Source organism: Dermacentor albipictus, chromosome 2, assembly GCF_038994185.2.
Source record: "Dermacentor albipictus isolate Rhodes 1998 colony chromosome 2, USDA_Dalb.pri_finalv2, whole genome shotgun sequence".
NCBI lineage: Eukaryota > Metazoa > Arthropoda > Arachnida > Ixodida > Ixodidae > Dermacentor > Dermacentor albipictus.
The window spans coordinates 27,794,597-27,817,281 of NC_091822.1; the positions used below are offsets into that span (position 1 = coordinate 27,794,597).

The following is a 22,685-nucleotide window of genomic DNA, read 5'->3' on the forward strand; positions in this document are numbered from 1 at the left end:
TCATTGGATGTTTGATCTGACTGTGTCAGCTTCACGTTGGTGTCTGACATGTATTTTCGGAAGAGCTTGCGCTGAGGGCAGCCGCGGATGAGATTTAACATTCCCCGATATGACCACGTAGTACGTCTAGGATTGTGTATATATATGCCGGGTATGGGGCATCCTGTTGAAAACATTGTTCGGTCATCGACAGGATTAATGATTTGGAATTTGGAATTCATTCCTATTGATGTTCGAAGGATGTTTTAAATAGGAAGTCCGTAAAGGGCCCCTGAAACGGTTCGGACACATTTTGTAGACGCGTAAGGTACACCTTAAGTAGAACATTCGCACCACAATTTAAATAAAGCGTTACGTATTAATGGAGCTACAAGCGATTAGAAGTTACCCTCCTCCCCAGCCATGCTTTTCCTCCTCAACTCGTTCGCCGAGCGAGCGGGGCTAAGCTCCGCCTTCACTGGTCCTGCGTCACGATGCGACGTCACATCGTCCACTTCCGGTTGTTTTGAAGCCCACCCCCGCCCGCGCGAAACCTCTCCGCTAGCCGCTTGGCTGTCGACCCCAAGCGAGAGCTATCGAAGCAGCGTGCGTTGCGGGCATTCTGTCGTAGCGCCGAACGTGTCTGGTATTCCGTTAGCCACAGGCAAGCTGGTCATATCGGCAAATGACTGGAGGCATAAACTCAAGCTGATGAAGGAACTTTGGCGCAGACGTACGTGAGTGCCCTGACCGGTCTGCACGGTCCAGACACTTGTTGGTGCAGCGCTTAACCAGCCAAACAAAGCGCTAATATTGCTCTAACCAAGTGTAAAACATTTTAAACATTTATAAAAACAACGTGTTGACGATTACACTCCTGCGAAAAATACGCACCAGCAGCAAAAAAGAATACGCTTCGTTGCTGCTACTGTGTATGGTTGAGCTCTATGCCACCAGGTGGCTGCACCGTGCAGACCATTCACATTTGCCCTTCTGCTCATCTCGGCTCATCCCGTTACGGCACAGTCAAGCGGCCAGACGTTTGACCTAATACGGGACTCGCGAAACGCTAGTGCGTTAGTAATCTGCCGGTGTAAAGTGACGGCCACAAACGCGCAAATCCTGGCGCCGATCGGTTAGCGGCCGTCCGATGCGCAGCAGCCAGTTCGCTCGTACGCTGCCCTGCAGAGGGACACGATGTCGCAGCTTGACATATTGCCAGTCGCTACGTTTGCAGTCCACAAGGCAACAAAGTCAAATCATAGTGCTCGCGAAAAGACTGATACCAATTCTGACCGCGGAGCTCTCGTCAAAATGGAGTACGTTGTAACACAAGCAGACGACACTTGCTGTGTGCCGGAAGTGCTTAAGTGTACTGAAAAATTGTTCTTGTGCATTCTCTTTCTGCTACTTTCTCTTTATAAAAACAAATTAACTAACATTCCAACTATTACGAAGATCATTTGTTTGCCATAAAGTTGGAAAAATTATCGATCACGCGCCCTGGTCAGCCAATCGGATAGCTCGCCCCACTGGCGTCATATGAGTGATTTCGGTCATATGGGTAGGGGCGGCTTAAAATTCCGCCGAGCAGTGCACTACGATCGGCAGCGATGTGCATTTTTAAAACCTTATAATAAATTACACACTTTACGCAGAGCACTTAGATGTGTCAATTAATGATCAGAAGGACCTACTCTAACGACTCAGTACGTTTGTGGAAAATCGTCAAAAGCGTTTCAGGGTCCCTTTAATGAACTCATGTTGTCCACTAGACGTCTTAACTGGGACTTGGACGTTATCGGGATGTCCTGAGGATATTCGTTGACCAATGGGTAGTGTCGGACGTTGGAATAATGATCCAACAACGATAATCGGGTGCATTTTACAGGGTGACGACGTAGCGAGCCCAGCGACGATGTCTAACTGGGCTTCGCACGTGCTGGGTTGGCCGCCTGTGAAGCTGCTAGCTATGGCCGTAGCTATCTCATCGGGAAACGCGTAGAGCCACCTGCCGGAATCAGGGAATCTCGAGCTTGGCCACGAAACGGCTCGAATGGCCACTCTTATCGTTTACTAGGTTACTCTATACTTAGACGTAGGTCCCCATGCCAGATCGCTTTCAAGATAGAGCCCGTGCGGCCGTGCCCTACGCCCCCGCCGCTAAAACCCGTCAGTAGAGAGGTCGAGCTTGTCCGGTATTTGGGTAAACAAAGGCGGGCGGGGCGTTGTGACGGAGGCGTAAACGTGAGCGGCCTGCATTCTGAAGCCACCTAGTGGCGGAGAGCTGAAACAGACAAAAACAGCTAATATTGCCTTAACCAAGTGTATTCCACTTCGCTGCTGGTGTAAATTTTCGGTTCTGGCTTAATCGTGTTGCTAAAATGTACGCCCGCAGCGAAGTAAAATACACTTGGTTATTGCATTGTTTCACTTTTACCACTGCGGCCTTGGCTGCCAAAGAGCACCAGTATTGTATGAATAAATAAATTCAGTGCTCAACTCATAGGCGGAGAGGTTTCATTTTTCCGGGGGGGGGGGGAGGGGGTTTAGAGCCTGACAGCTTTCCACGCCTCAAATATATATATTCATTGCACTTGAAGAAACTTCGTGTGACGTCGAAGAATCGAGCGCTGAAGCGACGGCGTTTTGTGAGTACATACAACACCTCACAGTAGGAGACAGTTCAATTCCACAGCATTAGTCCTCTCGGTGGTGTAATCTTTCTTCGTGTAATTGTCTCATACTTGGCTATTACTAATACTGCTTCGCTTTTCCGGCAATACTGCAGCCTCTCTTTCTTTTTTTCTTTTTTTCTATTCCTGTGAGTCCGGGTGTAAGCCTTGCTGCGCATGACTGCTGTTCATTCTGTTTTCGAGTGAATCCCGCTTGGCCTCATTTACTGAGTGAAATATACAGTGTTCCCCAACTATCAGACACCTAGACTTAAAGAAATATCAGTTGCGTTACTCGAAGGAAACCTCGTGCATATTGTTTCCAGTACAGTGGGTAGCCGCCAGTAATTCTTTCGTTAGTTAGATTTATTAAGTAATTATTTATTTATTTATGGAATACTTGCGGCGCCTCGAAGGCATTATCGCAGGAAAACAATTAGAGAAAGATGTAATAAATCGTTCACAGAAATAAGTAAAGAATGTATGAATAAAAGCAACATCAAGGTGGGAGCGCGCAATAAGTTGTCATTTTCAAGCGCAACCTAAAATTAAAGCAAAAGTAAGACAGTAATCCATTGTCACAAACACAGTCGGGATCAAAAATCGTGATTATCAGATATTGAAGCACAATCCTCCGGTAACAAAGTCCAGTCTGTCACAGTTTGTGGAAAAGAAAAAGGATTTGGCAAAACGGTGCGCAGCTTCTGAAGGATTTCATTGGGCGATTGCCAATAATTATCTAACTCGAAAAGTACTGTCCTAATTTTCAAAGTGCCAATGAGGCCTTTGTAGGCACCCAAAATGACATCTAACTGTGGTATTTTCAGTGACGTACTAATTGCGTAGAATTTCTTCGCAATGGCAAAGAAACTTCACGAAGTATGAAAAATACCCCGTGATTGCACTCCCGCCCGCATCATAAAGCAGCGACCTCAGATGCGCTGTTTGAAAGCAACTGAGCTGCCTGTCGCACATCTGAAGAGGCAGCGCATCACCTCGATAATGTTACGGAAAGAGCCCCAACCGTAGGTTTTGCGGCTTCGTAGTTATTGCTTTGTCCCATTTCTGCGTCACATTTATTATCCCTCTTTCAAGGCCGTCTGATCCTACTGATAACAAAAACCTTTTGATGACGCTGCCGAAGCGCCGCTCTGACCACGCACGAAATGCTAAAAGCAATGTAAATCCCGACATTGCTCGCACCGCATCGAAAGATTGCGCGCGAAGAAATTGCGCCAGAAACTTGCTTCGGACTAAAGCCAAATTAAAGTGACCGTTCCATTTTTCACGAAAGTGTATACGTACTGCAAAAACAGGTTCGTGTCACAAAATAAAAGCGAAATAAACTGATCGGGAAGCGATCAAGGTGTAGAGAAAAGTGAAACCGGTGCCTTCATGAAAGCAAATATACCACTTCTAGATGAGCCAATTGGCAATCATGATGTCTGAACAGAAAAAGAACACAAAAAAACATAAGATTTCAGTGTGCCCATATTATCTTTGAATTCGCAAGCTCCGTTGAACAACAGCTGATGCCTAGAGGACGTGTTCGAATAGGTCTCCTTTTGCAGATACTGTGTTCACTTTATCACACCCTCGGTGTCTTTCCTGATGACCGACACCGGAATTCGACAACAGAAATCCGTTGTGCTTGCCTTGAACTAATCTGACGTCCGTCTCGATCATGTAGGCACGATACTTCACATAACCTCAAAGAAAGAAATCAAATGGAGGTCAGGTGACCTAGCCGGCCAATTTACAGGCCCGTCCCTTCCAATCTACTGCGCATTAAAATCCCATCCAACCAGTTTCGTGCCTCGCTGCTGCCGTGTGCTGGTGATCCATCTTGCTGATACCACAGAAGTGAAATACGTGACAGCGGGACTTCGCTGAGAAACTTATCCACCACTTCAAGTATTTTGTCGACGTGAACCCTATCCACTCAATGTGTGGTCGAAGAAAATGGGACCGATTATAGCACCGGCGTAAATTCCGCACCCCACATTGAACGACAACTAGTACTGGTGCCGAGTCTGCTTTAGCCAGTGTGGATTGGAGTCACTACAACAGTGTGCATTATGTTTAATTTACCTGGCCGTTTCTGCGAAAGATGGCTTCATCTTTGCACATGATATTTCTCAAAAAGTCCGGTGACTCATCAGCGTTTGTGAGGAACCAATTCGAGAAATCTACACGATTTCACAGTTCCCTATCTTCTAAACAGTGGTGCTGGTTCAGGTGCTACGGGTGGAAGGCCGTCGTTTAGAATCCTCCAAACTGATCACTTGGAAAGCGGTGCCTGGGCGGCCACGTCCCGCTCGCTAGAATGAGGGTTTGAGGCCATAAATGCTAGAGCATCCGTGCCTAGGCTAGGACTCAAAGATGGAGTCCTTCGCCGCTGTTTCTTGAAGCTACAGGTTTGTCTCAGGTTTTCATTTCTTATGACAGTCGATGCCTTTGGTCTACCGACACACTTCCATGACTGATATATATATATATATATTTGCGACCTTCCTCCTATTGCATATTCTGGTCCCAAGGCTAGGATAATGCTTACACTCTGCTCATTAGAGAAAGACATGGCGACTGGGACAAAACGAAACGCACCTTAAAACCTTTGCACTGACGTGGTCAATTCGCTTTGTAGGTGATCAGTTCTATGGCAAAAAAAAAGAAAACATCCCTGCACTTTATCTACGCTAAGACAACAGCTATCATAGCTTGTTTCCAACTAACACCAAAAGCGACATGTTACTTCGGCCGGGGCGCGGCAGATAAGGCACTAGCTCGATCACAATTTTTTTCTTTATTTCGTTCTAGATAACATTGAGGGAGCCTGTTAGAGCGCGCTGTTTTATGATCCAAGTGGGAGCGCAGTCACGGGGCATTCTCCATATCTCGCGGGGTTTATTTATCAGTCGGAAAAAATTAGTACGCAATTAGTACGTCGTTGAAAATATCGCAGATAGATGTTGCTTGACTGTGCCTTCAAACGCCTCATTGAATGATGATCAGAATAGTATGTCTTGAGTTAGATAATTAATTACAATTACCTAATTAAATATCAATAACGAAAAATTACTGGAAGCCACTCCACTGTACTATAAACAATATGCACTAGGTTTTATTCGAGTAATGCATCGCTCTCTTTTTAAATATTGATGTACGATAGCTAATTGGGACGGCCTGTATATATTTATCGTCTTTGTACGCAAGTGACGACGTTTCTATCTCTAATAAATGTTGTAAATTATTAGAAATGCTCTTTCATGAGTCGTTAGCAATGCTTACTGGAAAGCGAAGTGATACTGAGAGACAGAACATTCACGTGCATTTCCCACGCCATTGTTAGGACTTTGCCAAAGGGGTCACTGAATCTATAGTTTTTTTTTCATGGTGAAAAACGCACGCAATGCAATTTGAAGCATGGTGAATATACAGCAACACATTCATTCTCTAGGAATAGGTTATCGATACTATTAGATATAAATTTTATTGGCTACCTCCATTCGTATCAAAAATATAATAAACTTTGTCCTGTGTGTATACTTAAGTATATCGTGTATGTGCATGGTGTTTACAATGTAAATTTAAAAGGAAATGTTGAAGTGACAAAACATGGATGAGGCAGCCTCCGCTAGTGCTTCTAATGCGCGTGTCGTCGTATTGTCAGGATTTGTAGAAATAAAGCGAAAGTATGAATTAAAGGACGTGCACGTTCGCGCCAACGATGATACAGTAAGCTATTAGCCCAAGTAAAATTTCAAGTGAAAAGGAGGAGGAAAGTCAACGGAAACCTCAAATGATATGGGTGAGAAAGCTCTGGTAATGGCACTTTAAGTGTGTGCGTCTGGGGGGGGGGGGGTCGTTGGAGGGGATTCGGCATTGCCATGTGGGGGCTCAGACCCAGCCGACTCAGTCGAGAGGCCTGCTGCGATCTGTAGCGATGCGCATCTTTAAATCTTTATAATAAATTGCACGCTTTACGTGGAGCACATTGTATGCGTCAATTAATGAACAGAAAGACCTGCCCCAACGACTCCGTACGTTTGTAACAACTCGTTTCAGGGTCCCTTTAAAAGTATCGCCCTCCAGCGCTTTGCACTCGTTTCTCCTCGCGCGCTCTCGTCTCTCGATAGTGGCGCCCCCTTGCACGTTGCAGCGTAGCAGACGACGCCAAGCTTAAATGGGAACGGGGTGATAACTTTTTAGATTAACGCTTTTGTTTAAAAACGAGGCAACCTTAAGTTTGTCCGCGTGGCACCAGCGCCGAATGCTTCCCTGGCGGACCGAGGGAAGTTTCGAAACTCTAGAGATAAGATAGAATTCGCGCAACTGTCAAAACTGATCAACCAGGTGAAAGTAAGAGATATTCAAGATTATAACGTGAGAAAGACTGAGGAAGCCATAAAAAATAGACGCAGCCTGAAATCTGTGAGAAAGAAACTTGGCATAGGGCAAACCAAGATGTAAAAGCAGCGGAATAATTGTATAGACCTTTTTACTGAGGGCAGCGCCATGTTGCGATCGCAGTGCCGTCTATCATCCGGTGCCATGTTGTAATAAGACAAGCCCAATTTCGAGCACTTAACTGCTGTGGCAGTAAAAGAGACTGCGCAAAGCAAACAAGGAGTAGACTTTGTACTTGGCGCAATTAACTTATGTCTTTTAATGAACGAGCTAGCACGATACAAAGTTTTATGCAATTACATGGCTTTTTCTTGCCCTATTTCAGCTGCCCGTGCTTCGGAGGGACCGGTTTCCTAGGCTTCGAGCGTTCTACACAAGCGTGAAGACAACGCTTCCTTACTTCGATGAAATTAATAACCAAGGTATAGACCTGCTGAACGAGCGTCTTGAAGGATTAAAATGAAATGCAACACATATGGGGACCAGTTCCTTAGCATACAGTTCAGCTTGCAATGAACTCATTGACATGAATGTTTCATGATGAATTGTGAATGAAACGAGAGGTTAAAGAGAAACTAAGTTTTTATTACTAAGATGTACGACATTTTGGCTGTGCGTGCATTGTCATCTTGCTTGCGCATGCAAATGCCCCATGGCAACGCCTGTCGCCCTGCCCTTGTGATCAAATACTTGATTAAACTTCATAGTTACGCGTCTTCTCGCTTTTCATCAGCGAAGTCGTCTGCGCATATTACTTCTAGGAAGGTAACGTCAGTTGGCCTGTGGTGGCCGATAAATAGGGGCACGGAACATATATCTGTGTGCTTTAGTCCAGAATTGTAGAGCACGGTCACGTCTGGCAGGACTTTAAGTTGCGTGCCTACTTTTTGCTTACTTCCTTATTCTGCCCATTTAACAGGTAAGCACACATTGTGGGTCAACAAACGCTTAGTGGCACCTTTATCACGCCTATAAAAACATATCTTGATGTTGATGGCCTATATTGAATTTCCATGGCCTAAAGTGCCTTTTCACGCTTTTTTTCCTAGTCTCCATTTTTATATAATGTTATAATCAGGTGGAGTAATTTGTAACAACAGCCAATTAATACCAAAAACATTTTGCCTGGGTAAATGCTGTTATTAACAGCTTTGAAGCAGACTAGAGCCTCACGGTGAGGGGGGTGGGCTCGAACTGCTCTGCACGAAGATAAACTTGAAGGTGATTTAGTATGCTCGTGTGCTCACTTCACGTTTTAGCCGATGTCGAGAAACTTGAATCCTTGGGTGCACCCAAGGATTTTTTTTTAAGGAGGGGGGTAATCTTCAGTGGAGACGTGGATGGGGAATAACCAATAGAGGGTGCTCTGGACAGGCGAGATTTTGGTACAAAGTAATTTCAAGGTGGAAAGGGGGCAGTTCCCCCCTCTCTTTTGTGCGGCTACGATCCTGTATGCAACTCTGAGCCAGAATGTGAGGCTCATTTTAGCCGTTCAGAAAATTTTCACTCCCATTCTCAATGGACGTGTTGCTGACAGCGTTACGTCAAAACGTCAATCTGTCTCGGGCATAAATTCCACGTTTTTGCTATTGAAAGAGGTGTGAATGGTCCTGGCTGGCGAACATTCTGCAATTACAGAGGACATCAGACCATCGGACGTTCCAAGTACAAATATGTGCCGCTAAGTTCGGTGGAAGCCCAGCGTGAATTTTATGCTCTCAAACTAATACGCAGTGAAAGAAGGCGCAACACAAAATACGGGAATTTTAAGGTGGTGGTTCTTTCTGCTTTCACAACTTTTCCGGCGGGGTCTAGTGACACAAGATTTTCATAAATCTTTTCACCTACGCAACTTTTCTCCTTTCGTTCTATGGGGCAAATAAAATGAATTTCACAATACAGGTGCTCAGTGGTCAGTGCTTCATCATCATCATCATCATCATAACCATCGTCAGCCTATTTTATGTCCACTGTAGGACGAAGGCCTCTTCCCTGCGATATCCAATTACCCCTGTCCTGCGCCAACCTATTCCAACTAGCGCCCGCGAGTTCCCTAATTCAATCGGCCCACCTAGTCTTCTGCCGTCCTCGACTGCCCTTACCTTCTCTTCGCACCCATTCTGTAACCCTAATCAACTGCTGTTTATCTCACCTGCACATTACACGACCTCCACAGCTCCTTTTTTTTTTCTTAACGTCGATTAGAATGTCGTCTATACCCGTTTGCTCAATGATCGAAACTGCTCTTTCTGTCTCTTAACGTTATGCCTAGCATTCCTCGTTCCATCGCTCTTTGCGCAGTCCTTAACTTGTTCTCAAGCTTCTTTGTCAGCTCCATCTCTCTGCCCCATATGTCAACACCGGTAAAATGCACAGATTGTGCATGTTCCTCTTCAATCATAATGGTAAGCTTCCGGTCAGGAGCTGACAATGCCGTATGCACTCCAACCCATTTTTTATTCTTCTGTGAATTTCCTTCTCATGGTTATCTTCTTGAAAATTTTATATAATACGGGAAGTGCGCTAATGGGACTATAATTTTTCAATTCTTTAACGTCTCCCTTTTTGTGGATTAGTATAATTTTTGCATCCTTCAGGTTTTCTAGGAGCATTGAAGTCGATAGACACTTTGTATAGAGAGCCGCCAGTTTTTCAATAATTATGTCTCTTCCATCTTTGGTTAAATAGACTGTTATTTCATCATCTCCTACCATTTTACTCCGTTTCATGTCTTGCAAGGCCGTTCTGTCCTTATGCCATTTATAGGAGAAGTCTCTGCAACCTGTTCATTACCGCTTCGAATAGAGGTAATGTGCCTCTTCTAGGTACTGCACAGGTCAGTATTGAACTGTTCCGCTGCTTTTACTAGATCTTCGAGATTGCTGATGATATTACCTTGCTTCTCTTTTAGCACATACATCTTGGTTTGTAGTATACCAAGTTTCGTTCTCACTGATTTCAGGCTGCATCCATTTCTTACAGCTTCCTCAGTCCTTCTCACGTTATAATTTCGAATATTCCTTATTCTCGTGTTGTTGATGAATTTTGACATTTCTCTGCGAATTCTATCTTATCTCTTGAGTTGGGCACTTTCATTCTTTGTCGCTTCTTTATTAGGTCCTTTTTTACCTGGGAGAGCTGGCCTGCTGGTTGCCTTGGTGCCTTGTCTCCCACTTCAATTGCCGCCTCTGAAGCAAGCCTAGTTACGGTTTGATTCATTACGTGTATGTCATCTTGATCTCTCTGTTCTAAGGTTGCGTGTTTGTTTGCAAATACCAGCCTGAATTTGTCTTAGTGCATTTACGTTGGCCTGTTTGTTCTCGACCAATTCTTCTTTTTCTATCTTCAAAGTGAGGATAATCCTAGCGCTCACTAATCTATGATCACTGCACTTTACCCTACCTAATACTTCTGCATCCTGCTATGTGCTGGGATTGGTAGAAAGCATGAAATCAATTTAATTTCTTGTTTCACCATTAGGGTGTTTCCAGGTCTACATTCTGTTGCTATTCTTCCTGAAGAAGGTGTTCATTATGCTCAGTTTATTCCTTTCTGCGAACTATACCAGCACCTCTCCTCTATTGTTCCTCGAATCCACGCCGTAGTTGCCAATTGCTGGTCTAACAGCCTGCTTTTCCCCCCCTTTGACATTCAAGTCGCCCCTTACTGCAGTATACAGAGTTTACACTTTTCTTATCGCTAATTCAGCACCTTCATAAAACTGATCTACCTCATCATCATTGGGAGTGGATGTTGGAGCTACCCTTGTACTATCATTATTCTATACCTCTTATTAGGATAAATTACGACTTCTGCTACCCTCTCACTAATACTGTAGAATTCGTTAATGTTGCTCACTATGTCCTTATCGATTGGGAATCTTACCCGCATTGCTTCTTATCTGGAAAACCTCTGTAGCAGAGGACATCGCCGTTAGTCAGCACAGTATAAGATTGTCTTGTTCTTCTAATCTCACTAAGGCCGATAATATACAAAACAATGTCTGACAGTTCTTCAAGGAGTCCTGCTAAGCTAGCCTCACTCGACAGAGTTCTGGAGTTGAAGGTTGACAAGGTCAGTTTCCATTGGTGGCCTGTCTGGATCCAGAGATATTTATCCACCGCCTTGGTCAGGTGCTGCGCGGCTGCTGGGTACTGAGGGCCATGGGTTAATTGTAGGAATCATGAGGGGGTGCTTCTGAGGAAATTGTAATTTATCTACAGATGCAGAGCGGAAGTTCTGATTATTCGTAATGAGTCGAAGGGCTGGTGGCGCCGCGAATTCAATGGCATCTGTCCGCTGGGGCGGGCGCAGCAGCCGCATCCACCAGCTACATTGGTTGATTATGCTCCATTGCTTCTTCTGTCTTGTATTGACAAAATATGATGGGCTACCATATCCGAACATACATATAGTGTTTTGGATTCAAGCATGAAATAAACTGGTGAGGCCAGTTCTATTGGTTTCGATTGCGGCTTCGCCAGCTAGAATGGCGGAAACTATGGATATACGCGGTCAGTAGGCAGCGGTACGTACATTTTTGACTCTGCTCTGCTTTTATCTGGTTGACATCCCATAAATAAAGGAGCCGTTGATTTGCAAGAGTTTCGCATTTGCCGTGTTCGGGCCTGCAGGTGTGAGAGTTCCGGAGCTTGGGCACAGAAGGCGAACAAGTCGATGCGTAGTCATCCTTTTGTCGTCCTCTCATTGGCTCAGCGTTATTCATTTGGGGCATGGTTCAAAGAGTACCTTTCATTGCCAATTCGACTTTTGAATTGCTGCTGCTGTGGCTGCTGTCTGGCACGCTGCATTGGGGCGTTGTTCAGACGGTGCGTATACATAGGAGCGCGTAGGAGAGGAAAGGTGGCATGAGAAACTCGTTTGAACTTTTCTATCACGCTGCCACAATGACCTCTCGACTGCTGTATTTATTCGTGAGCATCCCGCACAAGCATAGCTGAAGCTGTGGTGCTTACCTATGTACTAACCTGCAGCACCCAGTTCTACGTAGTCCCGACATGGCGTTGCCTTCAACGTCGGCCTCGAGGAAGCGGAACAGCCGAAATGATGCCACCGCCAGTGATAGCATTGAACTATATACGACGAGTAACGATGACAGTGACGACGGTTTCATCCCTTCGGTGAAGCGCAATGCAAAAAGGAGGATCCTCGGCAGATCATCTCAAGAAGTACGTGAACATGCGAAGGCATCAGGTGGTCCGCCGTGCCGCACTATATGTTCCCGTCGATTCTTCGGACAACCTGAGAAGCATGAATGTAACCTTGAAGGCCAAACTATTTGAAGAAAATCGCCGAGAACCGTTTTCCGTCGGCACGAGACACATTAACGTAAAAGCCACCCACAATGACGATGGGATTGGAGTATACATCGGGGGGATCCACCCAAATGTGTCGGATCATAAATTATTCAAGCTCCCTGTTTGATGTTCCGGGATGAACGTATACGGGGGCAACAGTGATACATTCCCCAATCTGTACGGCGCATGCGTCGACACATTCCACGGCAAGGCTCTTGCCCGTCATTGGTAAGGCATAGGGCGCGACGGCAGCGCTGTGGTTGTTTGCGTAGATCGCAACACATCAAACCGTCATCCATCACCGGTTTGGCACAGCTGGACCCAAACGCAGCTGTACGATTTCGCATTGTGCTTAAGCTATTTTAGCTCTATAGACGCCGCCATCGTTTTTGCCTACGCACATCACGAAACGCTGGAAACTAGCTTCAGACAACTCTGATGTAAAAAAGAAAGTGTATTTCCTAATATAGTCATTGTCACGGCGTAGCGCCGGTCTAGAACACAGTAGGAAAACTGTAAATGGCCAAACTAGCTGTTCATTGGGCGAACTTGTGCCCCAGAAAAACAGGCTAAACTCAAAGCGCGACGATAGCGGCGAACACAGTCCGCGATCGTCTAAAATCTGACCTGTGGGGCAATCGCATCGGCTTTTATACACGAGCCATAATAGTTTCCAGGGTAATCGCTGGTGCTCGCGTGTCTCCCAGAAAGTACTACACAATTCGCATCGTGCATACAGTCAGATTACACCATGTTCGGTGAATACAGACAGCGGATAGAACTATCTATAACATTCCAGTAATTTCCTATACATGCCGGCACGTCCTGCGCTGAGCGATAACATTTAACCTTTTTTAGCCAGTAAAAAAGCGATCACCCGAGAAAGGTGAAAAAGTACACGTGTCAATGTTAGCTTCTTTCACTAGGTCCGCCCTAAGTGACGGTGGTGTGGGTTTGCCGACTGCAGCGCTCGCCTTGACGGTCAACCAAGGGTGGTCTTTAAGCCTGGCGACTCAGCGCAATCATGCGTGATCTGGAAACGCCAGAAACGACTGTCAGACAGAAACGCCAGAAACGACTGGCTTTCACGCCTGAATGACTTGCTCTGCATAATTTCCTCATCAAGCGCCGATATCAGGCTCGACGCTGGGGTACAGTTGGGCGCCGCTAAGCACCTCGTGCCATGCGGCGAATGCTTCAATCTCCTTCGCTATGCACATCACAGCGGTGAATAATAAGCGTTCGCCGTGCCAAACGAGACATCAACCGCGAAACCAGTACTTTCTTTTTTTTATCGGTTTGGAGTCGTTTTTATCCTTATAATATTTCGTCGGGTCCACATGCCATGGTGAAGGTCAACGCATAATTGGCAGTCTGTACAGATATAGCTTTCTCTCAAAAGGCAATACCTGAGCGCTGAAGCGCGAACGCGAGTGTTCTCGAGCCTTTCACGGTCGACCGCCGCTGGCATTATTGAAAAAAAAAATGTAGAGGAGGAAGGGGAACTTGTGCTTGCACTTTACTGTTTTTGTGCCTGCAGGGACGCCAGGCGCCCACAAGTTATACTCCAGCAAACGATACCGTGCTGCCATTGTCCGTGTTCCGTCTTACTATAAGAAACTTTAGTATGCTGGTTCGTCGCCACAAGCAATGCTTGAGGCTAACCATCAGTGGGAAAATTTCAGCTGCCATGGAAGCCGGATAAAGTGCAGTGGTTTATCTCATTATCGATATTTTTGCACTTGCGTGACTGCCATGTGCTATTTGAACTTCATGTGCATAAAACAAAGGAAAATACCTTCTCCCACCTTCTTCTTATGGCAGAAGCAATGGACACTGATAAACAAGACATAAAGACAGCACGCGAAGCAGAAACGGACTCTAGCAGTTCGCACAAAGACAGCGAATCTGAAGTCCCGTAAAAGTTGGGCGCATCGGGTTGTAACAAGGCCTGTAAACGTGGCAAAATTTTTCGGTTACATCATGGTGCATTTCCTATCAGTTAATGTTCAAGGGTTGCGGTCCGTCGGCAGGCACAGAGGTGCTGCACTTCGAGCGAGCGCGGGGCGTCGATGTGCTTTTCTTGCATGAATGTAACTTCCGGACATGCCTTGCTGTGTCCTTCAAGAAATGCAGAAGGGCTTTTGTGGCAGTTTGCATGCAAGAACGCATAGGCGATGGCCAAAGAATCTTTTGTGCGAGCGCTAGGTTTTCTAGCAGGTTCAGTTTCGCTTCTAAAGTACATTGTTGGCTTTCGAAGGATGGGCAATGACACAGAAATTGCTCAGAGATTCATTGTAGAGTGGCAGCATAAACCCAGCGCATTCACGACGTAATTCACCAAAGCATTGGCGTGGACGATGTTCATTTAAAATTGGCAAATAGCCAGTAAATCAGCATCGAAGCCTGTTAAAGCGTAAGTTTAATGTCCTTGAGGAACGCGTAATACGTAAATTTGATCCCACTCAGCATGGAATAAATTGAAGGGATCTCCCTCGTCATTGTAGAGCGGCACATTGCCAGTGGCACTTGGCACTAACTTAGTTGCTCAAGTCGGAGTCGAAAACGTTCACTGAAGAGTGGCACACACCTACCACCACATGCCCAGTGACCCAAGTTGGCATCAAAGAGTTTCGTTGAAGACCAGTACAAACCGAGTGGAACAGACCCAGGCGTCCAAGCCTGTGTCAAAGGGTTTCTCGAAATAGCGGTGCCTACCCAGTCCCCAATCAACATTGACCCACGCTGACATCAAAGAGGTTCGTTGAAGAGTAGCACATACACAATGGCGCATGTTCAGAGGCCCCATGTTGGTCAGATGGTTGCTGTCGAACTCTGTTTCCTGATCGCAGCATCCCGATGCCCTACCCATTCGACTAAGATAGATAACCTCGGAAAAGTGCGCGAAGTACTCTTCGAATGCAACCGCATTAAACGAGTGCCAACGCATTATTACACAGTTATATAGGCAGGTTGCCGCGGAAGGAACGTGAAGTACCCTTAGAAAACTAACGCCTTAATATGAGGCCTGGCTCGTCACGTGAACCCAAGGTGGTCCCTCGGCTCCGGTACGGGAGAATGAGTGGAAGGAACGTCGCTTGCACACGCTACTCGAGGCAGATGGAGAAAGTGTTTCAGTTGCCAGGCGCACTCACCTCCCGGTTGTATGGTAATAGAGTATTCAATTTCTTCTGTCTCCTCCAATGATGAACTGGTCTGAAACGTTCTTACGGTAAAACGCCCCTGAGGCGGCGCTTTAGAATTTCCAGTGTATAACTTAAATTTGCAATGTGGCCCGGTGAGGGTTTTTTCAAACTTATTAAAGCAAAGCTATTATAGCAGATCTCTCTGTGCCTATTCCTTCGACATTTTCACTGTTGCTGGTGCTGCTGCTGCTGTCTTGAACGCCGCGTCAGGAGGTGGCTCATAGCGTGCATATATGTACATGGAAGGAGCGACATGGAAAGGCAACGCGAGAAGTTCTTTTGGAAGTTTGCATCGCATCGCATGTGCACAATTTCCTCTCGAGCTCTATGGGCGTCGCCACAGTACCGTCTTGACTGGTGTACTTTTGTGACACCCTGTAAAAGCATTGCAGAAACTGCAGCGCTTACCTTTCTACACCACCCAATGGTCCAGAGAGGAGGTGGATAGCATGGTAGATATGAGTTATGGGAGAGCAGGCAAAAGATGGGTAGAGCCGACGCAGCCACCAAACAAGTGACCAACAGCCTTGGCACTCTTCGCTCGCAACTCGCATACGTGGGGGCAGTGCGGGAGAGGGAAAAAGCGACGTGAGAAGGTGAGGAAGCACTACTACTTGGGTGCCTCGATGCGCGTCCTACTCCCCAGACACCCTAGCTACTAGTAGAAATGACAGCCCTGATTGCGGAAGAACTGGATAAATTTAATTTCAAGGTATGGTAGTATGCATTTCTGCTATTTCTGAAAAATAAACACCAGTACAATTTTTCAAGCGAACAACTGATGCAAGGCGTGCAGACTCAAAGCCGCGTAAAAGCACCGTAGAGTCTAGGCGTTGCATGTCATTTAAACACTTCCGTGTCCACCATTGTGGCTTTGCGGCTATGGCACTTTTCGAGGTCGTGGGTTCGGTCCCGACCACGGCAGCCACATTTCAACGTGGACGAAATGCAAAAACGCTCATGTGCTTAGATTTAGGTGCTCGTTAAGGCACCCCAGAGGTCAAAATTAATCCCCAGCCACCACAATGGTGTGCCTCATAATCGTATTGTGGTTTTTGTACGCGAAGCCCCATAATTCAATTAGTTTAACGCTTCTGCCACGATGCGATGTGCCGTAGGAGGGAACGACAATACTAACCTTCTCGGAAGTTATGACCAATGGCGCAAGACAACGCATCAATCAATGACATCTCGCAGTGTGTTTTGTGTACGACGGATACAAGCAGTAGTGGTGCACGCAAGGTAAGATTTACCATCAACTTGCCACTCTCGTATTGCACAAAACGTTGAAGGAATTAAACATTCACCGTCAACGTCACCACGGATTATCGTCAATCAATGCAAACAACACGAAAACTTCGCTTACCTCGAATCCCACAGTGCGTGGGATCCGCATAGCTTCTTTCTCTCTTCAGTTTCAATTTTCTTAGCGTCTCTGACTGCATGGAATATAGTGTTCCGTTCAGCGCACCTGTCACAGAATACGGGTGATATAGTTGCATACTATATCGTCGTCGTCATCATAATCATCATCATCATCATCATCATCATCATCATATTTTGTATCCACTACAGGACGAAGGCCTCTCCATGCGGTCTCCAATTACCCCTGTCCTGTGCCACCCGATTCTAACTTGTGCCTGCGAATTTCCCAAATTTCATCACCCCAGCTAGTCTTCCGCCGTCCTCGACTGCATTGCCCTTCTCTTGGCACTCATTCTGTAACCCTAACGGTCCAACGGTTATCTGACCTACGCATTACATGGCCTGTCCAGCTATATTTCTTTCTCTTAATGTCGATTAGAACATCGGCTATGCCCGTTTGCTCTGTGATCCACACCGCTCTCTTCCTGTCTCTTAACGTTACACCTTAATTCTTCGTTCCATCGCTCTTTGTGTGGGCCTTAACTTCTTCTCGAGCTTCTTTGTCAACCTACAAAGACTACTATGTAGCTGTGTAGCTATTATACTATACTACGCTATACTATACTGTACTGTGCTATATTATACTATGCTATACTATACTATACTATATTATGTAGCTTACTCTTAATATGTGCAATAAAGGATCGTTATATCGTCTTTTCTTTTCGGCTGTTGATTTGCCTAATTGCAGTTGGACAATATGAGGCTTATCGGAAGTTTATTTTTTCTCATTGCCACTACCACTGTTTTTCGAGCTTGCAAAGCAATATAGCCTTCAGATCAGCATAAGGGATGGTTGCACTCATTGGATTCCAATAATACCAGATACAGGATTTCTGCCTGCTTGCTCATTTCCTTCGATGCCGCTATGGCCAGGCACCCAGCATATTATTATATGCTGTTCGTTCACAGAAGCGGCGCATACCGACGTGTAAATTTCTCCGAATATGTTCTTTTTTGTTTTCGCAATTCATTTATGGCTAACAACAATGCTAAAAGATGCTGCGTGGACGACGCGGCCTTAGAAATATTTTTTTTCTTGCCTGATGTTATTTATCCCGCAGAGAATCCCGCACACCTATGCAGTGAAATGGTTGTTTGTGTATCTAAGCAACTGGACGCTGCGAATGATGGTCCGAGAGCATCGTAAGAAGCAGCAGAATCCGATTTTGAGGCGTCAAAATAGAACTAAGCGCAACGATAATTTATTTGCAATTCTAGAAAGTGCAGTTTTAAAGACTCATAAGTGATTCCATGGCATACTCAATTTGCAGAAATGATAAGTAGCTTTCCAGACAACGCCACTGCCAAGGCAGGGGATGGAATGTTGGAGACATCAGATTATGTTAAAAAAACGCGACATGCCTACTAGATGTCGGAAGCCCATTAAGAAAGCGCTTGGGGCTAATGGGGGTTCCGAAAAGGTGGGGTGTTAGACATGTCGCTACGCTAACTGTGATGTGGCAAAGGCGTTTAGAGTTTGAATAAGTCGTAAGTAAGCACGTGAAATTCACAATGTCCTGTGTTAGTCAAGTGACCAACTGTTCAGCTTAACTTGCAGGCTTTGTATGTATATGACTAGCCCTGAATGCACCTACCATTAGTCGGGCACCCAGATGATGAATCGGATCCAACATCTTTAGTGCACGTTTCGTAGCGTTTTGATAAATTAAATGTCCGTACTCTATACGTGTGGCAGAATTTGGATATGCTAATCGTTTCTAGGCATTTTCGTTCGAGGTATGTTATTTGAGGGATAAATCTTAGCTTGTAGTCTGAGATTACCCCCAAGAAATTATGCTCACTTCTCTTGCACTCTGAAAAATCAATTCTACGGAATTCTGCGAGGTGGAGGAAGGCTCATGAAAGAAAAAAAAGAAAAGACATCCGATCGTATGTAGCATGAAGCTACAAAGGAAAACCGCACGGGTTTCTCAGAAACAAAGCTTTGTAGTTGAAGAAAATTTTTCCCGGTCCGGGATTTGAACACGAGACCCTCGCCTTTCTCTCTACCATCTCAGCTAACCAAGGTCGTTTCTTGCCCGCGCAAGCTCTCATCTGCCTTTTAGCTACGCCTCGGCAAGGACCAATGGGGACTCGCTCCGAGACAGCCGAGGTGAACGGACGTGTCGTCAGCGCGCTCCGTAACCACCGAGACGACGCGACCTTCACCGACCGCCCTTGCCCGGGCCGCTATCGTCGGGAGTCAGATGGGAAGCGGCCTTCTCGCCGTTTCCCACCGACCACCTTTTTGAAGCGGACTCTCCCTACGCAGGAGCTGCGTTCCGCGCAACGCCTGCTGTCGACGCCGCCCGATTTCGCCGCCTACGTCGATACAGCTCACACGCCGACATGGACTATCAAGTCGCAGACACCTCCGTCAGCCCTGCCGAGCTTGAAGCTGACTCACGCTAGGTCCGTGCCGTGAAAGCACACCGTGCAGCCGCGGCCCAACAGCCTGTCGTCTCGCCACCGCCTGCCTCGCCACCACCCAAGACTGCCTGCGCTACCACTCTCCGTCGTCATGCTCCCTTACCTCGCCTCCCAGCGGAGGACTTCAAGATCGTCTACAGACCGGGAGGAGGGCTTGACCTCCGCACAACCACTAACGGAGCCCTGCTCCAAATTCTTTGCACTCGTGCGACCATCGACTACGCCAGCGCACGCACCGCCGACCGTGTACGGATAAATCCGTACAACAACTCCCTTACTGTCAGCACCCCATCCGAGCCGCGCGCTCGCCTCTACCTCCGAGTCTCGGAACTCCGCCTGGGTGCCATATCTTACCCCCTGCGTGCCTACATGGCCGCACCCGACAACGCCCTCCGCGGCATCATATACAACGCAGTGGACTCCCAAAGCCAGGACGAGATCGTCCAAGACCTCCAGTCAATGAAAGTTAACACCCCCTACGCCATCGCTGACGCACGCCAGATGGGGCGCTCCCAATCCATTCTCATCACCTTCGTCGGCACTTCTACTCTTCCCTCCACCATCGTCTTCAACTGCGGGGTCTACCGCTGCCACCCGTTCCGCCCGAGAGCCGAAGCCTGCACGAACTGCTGGGCTCCTGGCCACCGAGCGGATGTATGCACCAAGCCCAAGTCCGCCCTCTGTCACCGCTGCGGCCAGGCCCACAAGCCAGTCGAGCCCCCGGTCTGCGTCCCCTGCTGCATCCTGTGCAAAGGAGCCCACGTCACGGGCTCGCGCTCGTGCGGGCTCCGGTTCGAGCGGAACGGCCCGTCATCGCCCCCGGCCACCTCCAAGCACCAGCCTCCTACACCAGCGCCACCCACCGCACCCATCCTCAACACCTCCCGGCCTTCCCGTCCCCGTCGCCACTCTGTCTCCCGTGGTGCCACGTCTGCCAGCCGCCACCGCTCCGTCTCCTTCCCGCCTCTGCCTAGGTCCGAGGCGTCCACCGCACTCGCCACCACCACCACATCACCGGTAAGCTGGAATCCGCAGCCTCACACGTCGGACCCCCAAACCGCGGCCCTCGAGGCCACTATCGCTGCCCAGCAGCTCCAAATTCAGGAGCTGTCGCGCCAGCTGCAGGCCGCGCTAGTGCGTCTGTCCTCCCCCGCTCCTCCTCCTACTTCCCCAGCTCCCGCACCTCCACAGCCGCCGTCGCTAGCTGAGCAGCCGATGAATACGGCATCCTCTGCTGCATCATTGCGCGCCGCCTCTCCCAACCGCAGTCCCCCGCTCAAACGCCGATCACCTTCCTCCGACCCCGTAGCGCCCGAGCGTGACGTGATTCGCCAGACAACCTCCTTCTTGGAGGCGTTTGAGAAGCGCGTCATGGCCCGCTTTGCGCGACTTGAGGAGCGCGTCGCCAGTATCGACACCCGTGTGGCCGCCATCGAAACCCACCTTACCGCCCTAGACACCAGGGTCGCGGCCTTAGAGACCCGCCAAAGCGCGACTGAGGCCACCGTCGCACACCTGTCGCTCCCTGTCCCACTCACCCCGGCACCTACCCCAACTCTGTCGGGGGACTCCGCCATCCATCATGGCCAGACACCCCACGCGCCTTAATTTCTGGCAGTGGAACTGTCGGGGGTTCCGCAGCAAGCGGAACACCCTGCAGCTCCACCTCCAGAACATCCCTCCCGACACTCTCCCCTCCGTCCTAGCACTCCAGGAACCCCTAACCCCCGTGAAACTGCGCGACTACACCTCCTTCCATCCTTCTTCTGAGGTCCGCCCAAACATTGCCACACTGGTGCAGCGCAACCTTGCTGCCGTGCAGCACCAGTTGGACGTTTCGGACTGCACCCATCTCCTCCTTGAAATCCTTCCTCGCCGTCGCACTGAGACAAGCCTCTTTGTTCTCAATGTGTACAGCCCTCCCAAAGCCCCTTCAGCTCCTCTCCTCCTCGTCCTCCGCCGAGCGCTCTCCTGCGCTGGCCGCAATGCCCTGATCATTCTTGGCGACTTTAATGCCCCACATACCAGCTGGGGCTACCCCCAGAACACTCGCAAAGGCCACTCACTCTGGACTTTCATCCACAACGAGTGCCTTTCGGTCCTTAATGACTTCGCTTGACCCACCAGGATCGGATCTAGTGTTCAACGAGACACCAATCCGGACCTTACCCTCGCCAAAAATGTCGCCAATCCGACCTGGACTAATACAGGGGTCTCCCTCGGTAGCGATCACTACGTCCTCTGTACAACTTTCCCACTCTCCTCCCTTGCTCGCGCCTCTACTCGTCTCACCCAGATAGTCGACTGGGACCGCTTTCGCTCCACTCGTCTCTCTACTTCCTCCTCTGCCCCTATCACCGATCTCTCTGCCTGTACTGAGACCCTTTTGGCGGACGTCCACACTGCCACATCCACGCTCCCTACAGCACCACACTCCACTACGGCAGACAGCCGTCTGCTGCACCTTTGGGAGGCCTATCACGCTGTCCACCGCCGATGGCAGGCTCAGAAACACAATTGCCGCCTGCGCCTCCGTTTGGCCCGACTCGCGTTGGACATGGAGGAGCACTGCGCCTCTCTCGTTAGACAACAGTGGGGCCAGACCTGCGACCGCATGGCAGGCAACCTGGGCCTCCGCGACACGTGGTCGCTTCTCAGGGTGCTGCTAGACCCTACACACACTAAAGCTTCCCAGCGCAAGGATATCTCCCATCTCCTTCATTCCTCCCCACTCACTGATACTGACTTCCTGGCGGCTCTCCGGGACCACTACCTCTGCACCGACCTACCTACTCCGCTTCCCACCTACTCCGGCTCCCCAAACCCTGACCTTGAGGCAGACATCTCCGTGGGCGAGGTTCGTGCGGCACTACTCACACTCCGCACCACCTCGGCCCCGGGGGCAGACCGCATCACCAACAAGGTACTCCGCAACCTAGACACCCCCTCCCTCGAAGCCCTTACTGATCTCCTCAATACACATTGGCAGGCTGGCACTCTTCCATCCTCCTGGACCCATGCACGTGTCTCATTCATCCCCAAACCCGGCAAACCTATTGCCCTCGAAAACCTCCGCCCCATCTCTCTCACCTCCTGTCTCGGCAAGCTTTTCGAGCATGTCATCCTGGCTCGCCTCCAGACCTATCTGAATGATCATGACTTTTATCCGGACTCCATGTTCGGTTTTTGTCCCCAGCTGTCCACCCAGGATGTCATGCTCCAACTTTCCGAGGATGTCC

The 22,685-nt window shown here is 48.2% G+C and overlaps 1 protein-coding gene and 1 long non-coding RNA gene across 2 annotated transcripts in view; one reads left to right on the forward strand and one right to left on the reverse strand.

Moving 5' to 3' along the window:
- The window catches only part of LOC135897896 (glutathione S-transferase 4-like), an 88,534-nt gene extending 79,631 nt beyond the window's left edge, over positions 1–8,903 (forward strand). The window contains exon 5 of the mRNA XM_065426581.2: positions 7,390–8,903. Within this exon, the coding sequence (XP_065282653.1) occupies positions 7,390–7,527 (138 nt within the window). The 3' untranslated portion in view covers positions 7,528–8,903. The remainder of the gene's footprint in view (positions 1–7,389) is intronic.
- LOC135897898 (uncharacterized) overlaps positions 1–17,035 on the reverse strand; it is an 82,247-nt gene extending 65,212 nt beyond the window's left edge. Inside the window, exon 1 of the long non-coding RNA XR_010563185.1 lies at positions 16,955–17,035. This is a non-coding gene — a long non-coding RNA (uncharacterized lncRNA). The remainder of the gene's footprint in view (positions 1–16,954) is intronic.
- Positions 17,036–22,685: the final 5,650 nt, after the last annotated feature.